Source organism: Hemibagrus wyckioides, linkage group LG05, assembly GCF_019097595.1.
Source record: "Hemibagrus wyckioides isolate EC202008001 linkage group LG05, SWU_Hwy_1.0, whole genome shotgun sequence".
Taxonomy (NCBI): Eukaryota; Metazoa; Chordata; class Actinopteri; order Siluriformes; family Bagridae; genus Hemibagrus; species Hemibagrus wyckioides.
Genome location: NC_080714.1, coordinates 14266246 through 14281054, shown reverse-complemented (window position 1 = coordinate 14281054; position 14809 = coordinate 14266246). Strand labels below are relative to the sequence as shown.

The 14809-nt window shown below is 38.3% G+C and overlaps 1 protein-coding gene across 10 annotated transcripts; it reads left to right on the top strand.

Moving 5' to 3' along the window:
* The first annotated feature begins 158 nt into the window (after positions 1–158).
* Positions 159–13004, top strand: cdc14b (cell division cycle 14B). Of its 10 annotated transcripts, XR_009204559.1 has the most exons (16): positions 167–971; positions 2326–2416; positions 2623–2698; positions 2864–2956; positions 3308–3384; positions 3472–3538; positions 3613–3675; positions 3780–3867; positions 3965–4195; positions 4868–5006; positions 5241–5403; positions 5683–5783; positions 10369–10485; positions 10625–10837; positions 11730–11795; positions 11922–13004. XR_009204559.1 is itself a non-coding variant. In XM_058389364.1 (15 exons), exons 1-15 carry the CDS (start codon positions 869–871, stop codon positions 11959–11961), a joined length of 1512 nt encoding a protein of 503 aa, XP_058245347.1. In that variant the 5' UTR covers positions 163–868; the 3' UTR covers positions 11962–13004. The 10 variants fall into 10 exon arrangements, 9 of the variants coding, with proteins under 9 accessions (XP_058245345.1, XP_058245344.1, XP_058245349.1 ...); XM_058389364.1 differs by lacking the exon at positions 10625–10837 and having other exon boundaries at positions 163–971; positions 11733–11795; XM_058389363.1 differs by lacking the exon at positions 10625–10837 and having other exon boundaries at positions 165–971.
* The last annotated feature ends 1805 nt before the right edge of the window (positions 13005–14809 follow it).

The following is a 14809-nucleotide window of genomic DNA, read 5'->3' as shown; positions in this document are numbered from 1 at the left end:
AAGCAGATTTACAAAAGTAGAGAAACCGTGAAAGGAAAAAAAAAATTAAATTAAATTAGTAATCTATTTTATCCCTATTTTGTCCCTAAATATACCCAAAAACCTTGAATATTTCAATGGACAATCAACATGCATGGCAATTCATGACTTTTACTCAATGGCATGAAAGGCTTGATGTTCATTCATAATGAAGATTGGCAGCTTTAAGATATTTTTTGTTCAAATATACAGAAAGGTGACTGCTGTGCCTGGATTGATCCACCTCCCAAATAATATCTTGTGACAGAAGGACCTGTAGTGCTCTCTTTGACATGAGGGACATAGTGGAAAGAGGCTATAAGTATAAGAAAGGAGTGGGGATAGAATCGGATGAGCTACAATCACTAATAGTTTATATTAACTGTGCACCCTGTGCTAGTGTGCATTAAAAAGGTGTGTATCTAGGAAAGTAGCCATAGAGTGAGTGTGTCCCGCCCATCACACCCGGCCACACTCCTACCAGAAGCTTTAAAGGTGTGGCACACCATTTTTGCTGCTCGTATGGTTGCGCTTTTCCGACCTGTACCATAAGGGAGATAAATAATTTCTCGAATAAAAGTTAAAGAATTGTCGTGATCGCGCGTGCCAGCGACGCGGCGCAGTTAATGACGCGATGACGTCACGCCGATAGGACTTAGAAACTTGCCCTATACGCATCGCTTGTGGGAGACAGAAAAGCCCTTTTCGTGCAACGCCTGAAGTACTGGACTGGTATTAAGCCTCTATGTCGACGTTGTTTTGGAGCACGGAGAATAACGTCAGCGAGACAAAGCGCACTCTGCGAATGCGGATTTGAAACGGGAGAGATGAGCGCCTGAGGAAGCGAAGCATGAAGCGTAAGCGCCAGAGACGAGCTGAAGCAAGGAAAAGACACTGCGCTGTAAAGACTCAAGAGGACAAGCCCAAGGCGGACATTTACCTCGAGATAACAGGTAAATAAGCACGTTTAGGGGATATTTCTGCTGATCATTTAGCAAGAAAGCGCCATTTGAAGGCCTTCTGTTGATAGTGACTCGGCGGAGAATACGTAGTTCCTAAGCAGGACAGCCTACACAATGGCAAATCCCTTCCAGCAGGCTATGTGAAGTTAGCCTTAGTATAAACTTTAGGCATGATTTTACATAGCTGACTATGCTGGAAATCGAATTAAGAAACAATCCTGCACACAGTATACTGTTAAAATCCACGCTGTTAAAGGAATGAATTGTTGTCACACTTTGATGGCTTTTATTTCGATGCCAGAGCAGCTGCTGTGTGTGAAACAGTGTACATGGCGAAAAGCCTGAGCGCCTTAGAACAACAATACAATGCTTTGATTTTAACCGTTATTATTATTATTATTAATATAACCGTGTTACAGTAACAGCTTTGTGCTCTATCGTTCAATATAAATCACAGGATTTACAGACAGAACTAGTTTGAAGATCAAAGCTTCGGGTCCAGTGCGGTTCTATTGGCTGGCTGGAGCTCTTCTCCTTGGCAACGTTGCCCTGGGCAGCGTTCCAATTAGAACAGCTTCTGCCCCCTGTGCTTAACTTAAAATTGTGGTGGGCGTGGCCTCAGATGATTGACGCCTCAGTTGCACGGCTCAGCCAATAGAGTTTGAGTAAGGGTTTAGACTGAAGAGGGTCGAAGTCGATGAGGCGTGTAGTGAAAGAACGGGCGAGATTTAAATCTTCTTGTTCCAGGCGGAGATCACGAAGTGACCGCAGTGTAACTGACCTCTCTGTCGCTACTGTTTAAAAGATGCCGTATGTCCAGCTTTTACGTTGAGGTTGTACAGCAAAGGTTAAGGACGGAGTCGAGCTTTACTTATGTGTAACGGTTACATTTTGACTTGTTTAAAGTTAATAGGTTTTTGGGACTAACTCGGCGTGCTGACCGGCTAGGATTGTTGTTTTTGTTTGTTTTGAGATTGTTTTGCGGAAATTGAGCAGGAGGGTCAAACACCTTTAAATAAACACAGCTTTCCTGTTTCGACTTCGTCTTGCGAGTCAACATGTCTAAAGAAAACAGCGACCCTACTAACTGCATTGAATTCATCAGAGGTGAGTCTGATTGTCGTGTAGCGGTTATAAATGTGTTCACAACCAGTCTTAAGTCCAGAAGTGTTTTCTTTGTCCGAGTATTGCTCGGATCTCTGTCCTCCAGCTACTTCCGGGACGCACATTCAAATCTGCAGCAGGCACGTGCTGTGTTGTGTTGTTCAGCCGTGTACTTCCTGCCTATAAACTTACTCTAAAGCCTGAAGAAATAGAAATTAGTCAAGGTGTTTCTGTGTTACAGATCAGCTGTACTTCGCAATTCTCCATCAGAAGATCAGGAGCACGCCTGAAAGACACTGTTTCTGCATAGATGAGGAATTATCCTATGAGAAGTAAGTATTTATTCTGACTTGAATTAAAAACATGTAATGCATTGTGACCTATAGTAGCACTTACTTATTCTTGATCATGCTGAATATTATGTAAAGCCTATGTGGTTATGACAGCTTTAGTAATAATAGTCCCAGTCATCCCTTTTCCCTCAGCTGTGTTTTGTCTGTAGGTACAAATTGTTTTAATACCTTTCTTATGTAAACAGCTTTTATGCGGACTTTGGTCCCCTCAACCTGGCTATGTTTTATCGCTTCTGTTGCAAACTCACCAAGAAGCTCAAGGTAAAGTTCTTCATCGCGTTAGGATAACGTTTTTAAGTTAGACCACTTATCATATTCTTTTATTCTTTGTTTACTGGATTTCATCAAATTAAGATCACTGTGATTTTATATATGCTTCACATGGTGTTAAATGAGTTGATGTAAATTTTATTTTCTCCACTGCAGTCTGTGGCATATTCCAGAAAGAAGATTGTGTTTTATACGTGTGGGGACAAAAAGAAACAAGCAAATGCTGCTTATTTAATAGGATCGTATGCGGTGAGTATTTAGTGAATTGAAGCCTATGCATGTGCTGGGTATTAGTTGCAGTTGGATTAATTCTCTGAAATTAGTTTGTTCTCTACTTTTGAGTCATTTGCTGATCAGTCATTTTGCTCTAGTTAAAAAACCTTGTGACTGCAAAGAAAACTGTAACTGCATTAGAGGAGTCAAAACTTTTCTTTACTGTCCTTTGCTCTTTTGGAGTGACGGTGCAACCCTTATTCTCCTGGTGTATAATAAAAAATGGAGAAGCTTACAATGGCTTGGATTTTGAGAAAACATTTGCCATAAAAGAAGAGCGTCTACAAACAAATATGAGAGGATGTTTTGCTTGTTTGTCCCCTAAAGGTGATGCATCTCCAGAAAACACCAGAGGAAGCCTATAGTTTACTAGTCTCCAGAAATGCCACTTATCTTCCTTTCCGGTAAATGCTATTTTAGATAAATGTTTTATTTACTTTAGATTTACATTTAGACTACAGGTCTGATACAGTTGCTCTTTTCTCTTGCAGAGATGCTTCATTTGGAACTTGCATGTACAATCTAAATATCCTTGATTGTTTGCGTGCAGTGCACAAGGTAAACCAGAGCCTTAATATTCATGTAATTTATGTGCAGTACAATACATAGGTCTCGTTTTTTTTTTGTGTTAGGCTCTGCAGTTTGGCTGGCTGGATTTCTCCAACTTCGATGTTGAGGAATATGAGCATTATGAGGTGCAGTGATTCTCTGAAAGTCTTCTCTGATTCTATTGAAACTGTGTGGAAAAATGCCTTCAGCAGTTCTTTCAAGTGTATATAAATGCAGCTTTGTTCCACAGAGAGCTGAAAATGGGGATTTCAACTGGATTATTTCGGGGAAGTTTTTGGCCTTTAGTGGTCCACATCCAAAAAGCAAAATTGAGAACGGTAATTTATAGGAGTCTCACTATAGCATAGTAAAATAATGAATGGTTGGTATGTATTAGCTGCAGGTTGTAAAAGTTTGTTTTTCTGCTTTCCCCAGGTTATCCTCTCCATGCTCCTGAGGCCTACTTCCCATATTTCAGGAAGCACAACATCACCACTGTCATACGCCTGAACAAAAAAATGTACGATGCCAAACGGTTCACAGACATGGGATTTGACCACCATGACCTGTTCTTTGTTGATGGGAGCACACCTAACGATGCCATTGTCACCAAGTTCATGAACATTTGTGAAAATTCGGATGGTGCCATAGCTGTTCACTGTAAAGGTAAAATGCACACATTTTGGATAATAGTTTGTTTAAGGTGTCTAAATAATATGATGAAACATAATAAAAGAATTGAACTATTATAACCCCCATAGGTCGGGGGTCATCAACTGGTAGACCATGGCTTGGATTCACCCCTAGCAAAGTAGTTCAGCTCAGCAAAGTATCTGTAGCAGATAATCACTTGTGGCCAATCCTGTGCATTCATGTAAATTATTTAGTGGGATGTGCTTATCAGTTAAGATGCTTTTTTTAAACAGTTTTTCAGTCTGATTATTAAACATAACATGCATTTATGAAAGAAAAAAAGGGTGAAAGCACAACATCTAACTATGATTGTATAGAGAAGTACGTATTTATTATCCACTTCAAGTTTAAAAATGGATCTCTAGAATCTGTGATGCTAATCAAAATAGGTCATGTGAAGTGACGATCTGTAGCAGAACCACTTCAAATTGAGTTAAAAGTTTCTTGCCATTTAATCATCATTTTTAACTATCCAAAATTTAAAACAGTTATTAGTTAGCTATCCCTGATTTGGATAAATCATACTTCAAAGCCAGTGTGGTGTATTGTTAAATCTGAGTCATACTTGATTTTGTTAATCAGCTAATCATTTTAAAATAAAATTATTATATATCATTATATAAATTCTGATTGTGTGGGTTTCAGCTGGCCTGGGTCGCACTGGAACATTAATAGCCTGTTACCTGATGAAGCACTTTAGACTGACTGCAGCCGAGGCCATTGCCTGGATCAGAATCTGCCGGCCCGGCTCAGTGATCGGACCTCAGCAAAACTTTATTGAGGAGTAAGTTGAGGCTATGGTCGGAGGCAGTGAAGATGCCTTATTCACCCTATCCATGCAAATTTTCCTATAGATGCCCATTGAAAATCACTGCTATCAAGTTGGCAAATCTGTCAGATTGTATGTCTGCTGTAATTTAACAGCACCCTGTCATCTTTTCTCTGGTTATTACCTTATTCAGTACAAAGTGCTGTGTGTGTGGATTTTTTTTTAATCTTCTATGACATGATCCAACAGTAAGCAGTCCAGTCTATGGGTGGAGGGAGATGTGTATCGACAGAAGCAGTGTGAACAGGAAAATGGTGTAAACAAAACAGCCCTCACAGGAATCTTGTCAGGAGTAGATGACATCTCCATCAATGGGACAAATAAGAACAGTGCAGCAAGAAAAACTGATATGGTGAGTAGCAGGTGAAAATATTTTACATTAAATGAAAAAATGACAAAAGTAAATAGGAGGTTTTTCAGAGCTGCAGCTCGAAGAACGTGTACTAATCCACATCAGTATCTCCAGTCATTCAAAGATCTGAGAATCAGATAACAAATAGACAAATTCTTTGGAGCATATGTGAGAATGTTTTTGTGTCATTCTAATAGATTAAATACAAAAGATCTAATTGTAGTTTTCAATATAATATAGTATTTGAAGAGTAAAAGGGTTTTTTTAACTTTTCTTTAGTATAATGACGGAGAGGAGGAGCACAACCGCCTCACTCAGGGTGATAAACTGAGGGCATTGAAGAGCAAACGGCAGTCCAGAGCATCCACAGGTTCTTTATCGTAAGTATTTCTATATGATCTGACTTAATGCCCTTTTATTACAGGCTTAGTCACTTTGTTCCATGAAAATGTATTTCAGGATATAGAAAGAGTTTGCCCAAGCTGCATATTTGGATTTAGTCTGCATACTATAATTTGGTATGGATTTCCACGAGAGTAAGGATGAGGAAAGGGTGGTAGAAATATTATGTATAAAGCCATAAAGTTTTATTAAACTGCTAATGTATGAACCCAAATAAAGTGTCCTTTGCAAAGGCCTCCTCGTGTTCTAGATTTGTATGCGAGTAGTGCAATGCCTAAAGTAACAGTATATAATTTGAGACACAGCTTGAAATTACAGCTGCATTTGCAAACTAGTGAACATTTTTCATTAAAAGTAAGATCTTGTCATATGTATATGGTGGCTTTGTGATGCTCTACTGCGGGAAATATTGGCATGAACATGCTTGAACTTCGCAGGTCAATATAGTGACCTATCCGAACGTCTTGAACTGTTCTTTATTGAATGTACAGGTGGCCAACAAATTAGTTAAAACGTTATTCTGTGTAATAGATTGCTGAGAATGAAGATGATATCAATCATATGTATGGTCTAGATCAAGGGTGTTCAATCTTATTGGTAAAGGGCCAGTGTGGATGTTTTGATGCCAATCAAGCAGGAGCCACACCTGATTCCTCCTGTTTAGTCAGTTGGTCTTGGCTTTTAATATACTCAGGTGTGGCTTCTGCTTTGTTGGAATGAAAACCTATACCCACACCGGCCCTTTCTGGATAAGATTTGACACCTCTGGTCGATTTCCATAGATATACAGTTGCTATAAAGATTGGTTTATGTGGTGTAGTTTAAAAAAAGATCATCATATCTATTCGCACCTTTAATGTGATCAACACAGTTCAACCAACACAACTGAAGTAAAAATCTAATAGAAATGTTTTTGAGGGAGGGTTGTTTGCAAAAACCTGCTTGCACAAGTGTTTACATCCCTTAACTAATACATTGTTAAAGCCCTTTTTTCTTTATAATACGGCATTCATTCTTTTTTCAAAAGAGTTTTTTTAAGAGCCTACCAAATTAGCACATCCTGATTTGGACTGTTTTATTCCACTATTCAGTGCCATAACCTGAAACTTGGAAAAATGCTCCAGATTTAACAACAAATTACAAGGGGATCTTCTGTGCACACTCTTCAAGTCATTCTACCTCTTTTAATGTTTTAGATCTGGAGTGGATCGGGCATTTCCAAAATGCTTATCATCATCTTCTGATGTATTCTTTTGTTGACATGAATTTGTTCTTTGGGTTGTTATCGTACTGTTGTAACAGTACGTGTGTAACAGGAGGCTGCAGGCTTTGTACTTCCTAGTGCTAATAGTATATGCTATATTTATTACACCTGTTCTTAGGATTTAACATTGAACATTTAACACTTCCTTTTATGCAGTTTAAAATGGAAGAAAACAGCTATATATTTATAAAGTATGGTGTACAGTTAACTGACTACACTTTTTAAAATGTATTGTATATAGAGGGATGCAGTATGAGTTTAAAAGAAGTTATATTGAAGTCTGTGTGTAAAGTGAGACAGCTGGATTGTTAAATTTGGGCCTGGAGGGAACCACAGGGCCCAGAAATATCTTTTTGCCCTCCTTATTATCTAGCTCTTTTTTTTTTTTTTTTTAACTTGAGATTGATCATGTTTGAGTTGCATGATGCCTTGTGAGTATTGAGCTGTTGTGGCTGTGTGTAAAAAAATTTTTCCTTTTGCATGATAGTTTGCATTAATACTGTTAATGCATGACCTTCAAATGTTTAACACTGCCTTAGACGTCCATCTTTTTCCCCCAGCACTGCAGGCTCGATCAACTCAATCATGTGTATTCTTAGATAGTATTTCTATCTAGTAATTTTTTTTTAATTTTTTTTTTATTTGATCTCAGCATGGTACATATTTCAAACTGTGTTCCTATTCAGTAAAACACTACAACCATACAATCACTATCAACTTTACTAGGAACACCTGTACACCTGCTTTTTTATGCAGTTATTCAACCAGTCAGTGATGTGGCAGCAGCACAATAATACCAAACTTCAGTTACTAAACCTTGAGGTGGATGAGCTACAACAGCAGAAGCCATTTTGGGTTCTACTCCTGGCAACCAAGATGGTGAATCTGAGGTTATGATGGGCACAGCCTCATGAACATTGGGAAGACTGGAAAAATTCCTGGTTATTTTCTTTCTAATCTTCAATTGTCTAGTTTGGACGAGCTTGTGGCCATGATGGCCTTAGATTCCTGTTGTTGGCTGATAGGAGTAAAGGCCAGTGTGGCTTTCTGCTTTTGTAACACATTCACCTCGATGTTTGGCGTTTTTGTGCATACTGAGATGCTTTTCTGCTCACACAGTTACAGAAAGTGCTCATGATATGAGTTACTATATCCTTCCTGGCAGTGCAAAACAATCTGGACATTCTTCTCTGACCTCTCTTATCAACAAGGTGTTTCCACTCACAGAACTGTCACTCTGTGTTTTTGTTTTTTGCACTGTTCTGTGTAAACCCTGTGAAATCCCCAGGAGAGGAGTTGTGTCTGAAATACTCAAAGCAGCCCATCTGGCACCAACAACCATGCCACGGTTGGAGACTGAGATCACACTTTTTCCCCATTCTGATAAAGGGAAATGAAGCTTTTGACCTGTACCTGCAAGTTTTTATGCATTGTGCTGCTGCCACATGATTAAATAACTGTATAAATGAGTAGGTCTGCAGGTGTTCCTATTAAAGTGGGGGTGAGGCAGAATATAATAAAATTGGACAAAATCGGGCTTTATATTGTCTGCAGTGGAGGAAAGAATACCAAAGCCTTTTGTCTGGAAGTGTGTTTGTCTCTCCTTCCTTCTTATTTTGTTGTATATTTAAACTGTCCCTCCCTCGTGTCTAGATGGCTGGTAGCTATGCTGGTTTCTTCACTTTGTAGCCTTGTCCTGTGGTGGCTGTTGTTTGGCTTCCCCTCTTCCGTCTTCCATTACTGTGTAGGCAGGTCGGGATTGTAAGTGAACTGTCGTGCCTGTACCACTTACACCTCTCTGGACTTGGAATGCTGTAAGTGTGTTCATGTCTCTTCTGTCTCCCATGATTCCACCATTTCTGATCCCCTCAGGGTTTCTTAGGAATCAGCCAGCAATCTTACAGGAGTCAAGTATCATGTTTCATGTGTAGTTTGTGAGGTCCTCTTCCTATCCATTACACACAGTTTTCATGGGTGAGCCTGGTTTACCCAGAAAAAACCCTAAGCGCCAAGGTGTGCGTTTTGATGATGAGATGCAGAAAACCTATTTCTGCACAGAGACTTTCATGGCTCTTCAAGACCTCACAATACATTAACCTGATTCCCACAACTGGCTTTGTTCCATTTGGCTTTTATGTACTGCTTCCCTCATGTAATGAAACAATTTTTGCTGCAGTTTTGAAGAGAACAAAATTCCCACCAGGGCCAGTAGGAAGAAATCTCTAAGAATTACTCTTAAAATTGTCCTAGAGAAAAACTTCTGTTAAAGTTCTGTGGGCAACATGACGTAGAAGTCAAGCAATGTGGGCATTAAGTATGTTCTTTGAATCACCAAAAATCAGTCACCCACATTTCCATAGTATGAGTCAGTATAATAAGTGCACACAATGTTCACTGTTACATTTTAGCTTATTTTTCTACAACAATACACTGGTAAACTAGATGTGGTTCATAAGGCTAACATATTAATGTAAAATCTAAAACAATATGTAAGTGGGGATGACAGACGCTTGGTAAGCTACAGTTCATGTGTTTATTTTAAATCATAATGGATTTAATGCCTCCAAGGACTTCTTTGAATGCCCCATATTTCTTTTCACTGATTTATTTAGAGATTTAAGGGATGGCATTTAATTGGTCTAAGAGGTCTAGAGGACTCCCAAGCAATAAAGACCAAATCTTAGAAGTGTACACAAATCTACATATATATAATCTCTGCAGACAATTCAAATATGTTGTCTTTTTTAGAGGTTTACAAATGACAAAGGCACTGATACACTACTGTATCTCCTGTTACATAAGCAATGTGTGAATTGGTTTTAAATGTAAAATACAAATCCAGTCATTAATACATGTGTAGAATTCAGAAATGTATTTAAAGTGAGCATTTAGATGATTTTCATGTATGAAATCAGCAATAATTGTCATGGTTTTGTTTTTACTCCCCCCTTTTTAGCCTGATTCTTGGACTTATGTTTATGGTTTTTTTTTAGTGCAGTCCTCTAGAGCATTTGCCGTTTCTTTCATTATTCGTTCATGAAACATGCCAACATCTATAGTGGTGTTATCAACCCTGTCCCTTCCTACTGGATTAGGAATTCCTTTATTAAAATAGCCTCTGATTTATAAGAGTTTTAAAACCAATTTCTCTTCCACTGAATGGCTATTCACATACCAACTTAAATCAGCTTCCACTCACTGGTGTAATTTATGGTAAGGGCTGAATTTGGAAGAGCCCAGGTATTTTTTGGATTCTGTTTAATCTTTCGGATGTTGTGTTTTTCTGTATTTTTATACAGGGTCATTCTGCAATCAAGTGCACAGAGTTATAAATCTGTAAAATCTCAGAGTCCCTCAGATAATGAGGAGGTTAGAAAACGAACAAGAACCTCACTAAGCTCCAACAGAGAGAGCAGGTGGGTGTTTGCATGATGGCCAAAGTGTTTATCTGTTCTGTAGCATTTCATTACTTTGACGTCTTAAAACTAGCACACTTAGCAGTCTGCTACATCAGTCTCATATTGTGCAAATAATCTTTTCCCTTCCCTTCCACAGTCTGCTATTACGTTCCAGACTTGCACGATCTTTAGGCAATTTGCCTGTAATGGCTAATGAAAAGAAGTACGAATTGTGTGACGTTAACTCATTGGCTACAGATAGAATGAGCAAGAAATCAAACAAAAAGCACATAATCCCAATCAGCAGTGAACCCCTTGGTCCTTCTATTTCTCAACTGAGTCATTTGTTCACATCCTGAGTACCAACTTAGTAAGTCAATAGCAATATCATAAGCCACTATTGCCTTTTGCTATGCTTGACTTCCTGCATGACTTGAGCAGGCTATCAGCTCATACTCAGAAAGCTTGCACCTGTCCTTTCAGAGCTGCTTAATCTGATTTGCATTTTCCAAATGATTCCAGCTATCGGCTCTTGCAGTTAGTAAGCATAAAATCTATACAGAATGTATAACAGGTCTGCATAAGCAACCTTCCAGCCAGTCCATCACCTGCATTAGGGTGGCAGGAGCGTGCTTTGTTATCAGGAAAGGCCAGTGTCCAGTGTTAATGGAAATAAAGTAAATAAAGTTGGAACAAATGTTTAATATATTACAGGAAATCATTGTGACCATGAAAACATAGTACGTTTTATTCTGGCTCTGTACATGTATTGAGCGGCACCTACCATACAATCGTTTTATTCCGCATAACTTCAGTCTGCATATTCATAATTTAATGTTGGATCATGATTTGAATATAATTTGCAGCACATAGAAAGTGGGAGTGGGGGAATTTGAATGGATTACTATGTAATATATACAAGTGCAAATGAAGAGAAATAGACACCGCAATTAATGAAGCAACATGGGTTGTCTCTTGCAGAGCAGGTGACTTGGGGGTTTTTGATTATAATGGAATTAATTTAAGTCAAGCGGAGACCAGGCATATAGCTGCACGGTTGCAACGTTTGGTTCAGGAGTCAAAGGAGTCCTGAATTTTGATCCTGCTGATCATTTGCACAGAGGCTCAGGGGTTCAGCAAATTACCGTCCCACATGGAATAAGAGTCTTTTCTTTATTATAATACTCTCTCAATCTCAGTTTACTTTATAGTTAACAAAAATGTATGTCTCTGTTTTTGCTTTAACATCCTACTTGTAACAGAAGAAGTGTGTCCAGAGGAAGGAAAAAGCTGCACTCTTTGCAGTCATTGCGCTTTACAAGACTATGGTATTTCATCTCTTTCAGTCTCTCCCTGTTCTTGGCTTTCTGCTACATCTTCAACCTTTTAATCTTTGCTTAGTTGTGAAAATTCATGCTTTTCAAAGTGTTCATCTGAGATTTCTCTCTTCACAGTCCTGCAGTCCCTAAAGCTAGAGCACCACTGCTGCGTTAAATGGATGGTTTTGGAAAGCAGGAGTGCAAGTAAAACCTGGATTTTTTGGTTTTTAAATTCTTCATTTTTTTTTTTATGTATATTATTCCTGTAAAGAATCAAAACGGCCAAATTTGATGAAAAACAGACTATATTGCCAAGCTTGGGTAATTTTATCTACAAAAGACATTTTATGTTTGTACAAAAAGTGAAACAATGGGGGGTTTGTAATGCTATGTGATTTTTAAGAACCATGAGCCAAGGTCCTTGCAGAATGTAGCCTTGTCATTAGTTTAATTTCTTACTAATGTTTCTGCAGCTTGGTTACCTCTGTGCCCTGCTAAAATCTGAAGGCTGTAATGAGACACTTTCATTTAACAATCTTTGTTTCACAGTTGAACGCTGTTTGTGTGTGAATATTTTGATACATCTGAAAGAACTGTTGTACATTTATACCTGTAAATACTATAACAACTTTTGGTTTATTCATGTCCAATTATACTTTCTATTTCCTGAGTACCTCATGTTTTATCTCATTTATATCTTCTGTTCTATAAAGCTTGGTTTGTAAAGGATCTGAGTTGTGTCATTGATCCATTTAATTGTTCAGTCATCCTCAGTAACCACTTTATCCTTGGGAACACAGGATGAGATGTGTAAATACAACCTGAATGAGAGGGCCAGGCAACACACACCATAGTCGCTGGAGCTTGTCATCTTGTGCTTTTTGAAGTTGCAATGCTTCCCAGACGATCTAAATTCATTGTGCTGTTTTGATGCATGCAGAAATTATCTGCTAACATAACCATATTGAGACAAACTCAACTGCTTAAAAGTTTTCTCTTGTATAGCACATTTTTGATGCACTTCAAAGCTTACAACATCATACAGGGTGAATTCACGCATGTTATATATAAAAAAAATTTGTGGACACTTGACCATCACACCCATGTGTGGGCCTTCCTTAAACTTTTGCCGCAAAATTGGAAGGTCACGATTGTTAGGATGTCTGTATATGCTGTAGCATTAAAGTTTACATTCCCTGGGACTAAGGGACCCAAATATGTTACAGCCTGTTATTGCCCTGTGTACAATAAAGAGGTCCATAAAAACCTGGTTTGCAAAGGTAGCAGTGGAAGAACATTGACCATAACAGAGCTTTTGACCACCTTTGAAATGAACTGGAACACTGATTATACACCAGGCCTTCATATACCCAACATCAGTTACTGACTTCACTAATGCTCTTGTGGCCGAACTCTTGTGACTCCTGCTCTTCTGTGCTCTAATTCTTGTGGCCAAACTGGCACAAATTCCCACAGCTATGTTCCAAACTTGAGGCTATTGCTAGTGGCGCAAACCGGACTAAATCTGGAATGGGATGTTCAACAAGCACATGTGGGTTTTCCCAGTAAGCCTTATTACCTGTTAATAAAACAAATTCCCCATAGTACAGGGAAAAAAACATTGTCATAAACCATGAACATTGTACACAAACTAATAGTAATCTAAGTAAATTAAATGCTAATTTGGGTAATGTTTGGTCATCTTGGTCAAACTGATTAAATTATACAGTCTTTTTGAATGCATTTGAATAGCAACGACAATTCTATTATTTTTGCTGTACACTGAAGACATTTTACTTTGAGATTAAAAGATGAATATGGAATGATGGATAAAAATTTCAACCCAGAACCCACCAATTTTTCAAGTAATTAAATGTATTGGAACATGTGACTGACAGATATTTCTTGTTGCCCATATGTCCTCTGTTAGGCTGACGGTTTAAACAATTAATAGCTCTGAAGAGAGGGAAAATAATCAGGGCCTTTGCATCAGCATTGGACATTGGAAACAGCACATATAACAACAACAATCAGACATCAAACAGCTTGGCCAATGAAAACATCCGCAGTTGATGACAAATGAGAGCTGTGAGGAAAAGCTCAAATTTCTTCTAGACATCAGACTCCTTCAAGCCAGAAGAGTGATTGCATTATGTTTGAAGAGTATGGATGTGGCATCTTTGAGACTGTGGATAACTTAGATACTCGACTGTATTGTGCTGGAAAAACTTACATTGCTAAGGGCAAGTGTAAAAACATTGTTCAACTATGGGTAATATATAAGTACTGTGAGAAATACATGAATAGAGTATAATACAGAAATATAAAAGCCATACTCATAAACCACTCATCAGCAGTACAAAGCAGAAGGCCAGACTGGAATTCACATAGAAATAAAGAGATGAACCGCAAATGTTCTGGAACCAAGATTAACCTCTTACCAAAGTGATGGAAAGGACAAGGTGTGGACAAAGAAAGGATCTGCACATGATCCAAAACATACAAGCTCATCATCCAAGCATGGTGGAGCTAGTGTCATTGGCTTGGACTGCTTCTGGAGCAGAACTCATGAAATTTGTATGAACTTCATCATGCAGCACAGAAGAAAGGGAGAAAAAGGGAGAAAACAAGCAACAACTGAAAGCAACTTTGGTACAAGCCTGAAAATTCATCACAAAAGAATACCACAATTTGGTGATGTCACTGGATTACAGGTTTTATGCAGTTTTGTAAGCATGGGATATGCAACCAAATATGACGTGCTAGATATTTTGATCTACTACCTAAAAGACTATCTGTTTCATTTCACTCACCTAAAAATGAGGTGGTTACCATGTTCTAAGTTATTTAACACATCTAGGTGTGAATATCAGGAAATGAAAACTTACATACTGATCCATTGTCTGATATTCATCTTTTGATCTCTCACATGTCTTCAGTGTAGCAAAAAGAAAAGGATTGGCTTTACAGTTCCAGTAGGAGACTTAATTCTTCAACTTATGATGTATGTATTTCAATTCTTC

Bases quoted from the DNA above. Each gene is read 5' to 3' on its own strand.
- cdc14b (XM_058389359.1), top strand. From the start codon at position 869: ATGAAGCGTAAGCGCCAGAGACGAGCTGAAGCAAGGAAAAGACACTGC. The intron at 2,699-2,863 runs GTAAAGTTCTTC...TCTCCACTGCAG, and splicing joins AACTCACCAAGAAGCTCAAG to TCTGTGGCATATTCCAGAAA. The intron at 5,404-5,682 runs GTGAGTAGCAGG...ACTTTTCTTTAG, and splicing joins CAGCAAGAAAAACTGATATG to TATAATGACGGAGAGGAGGA.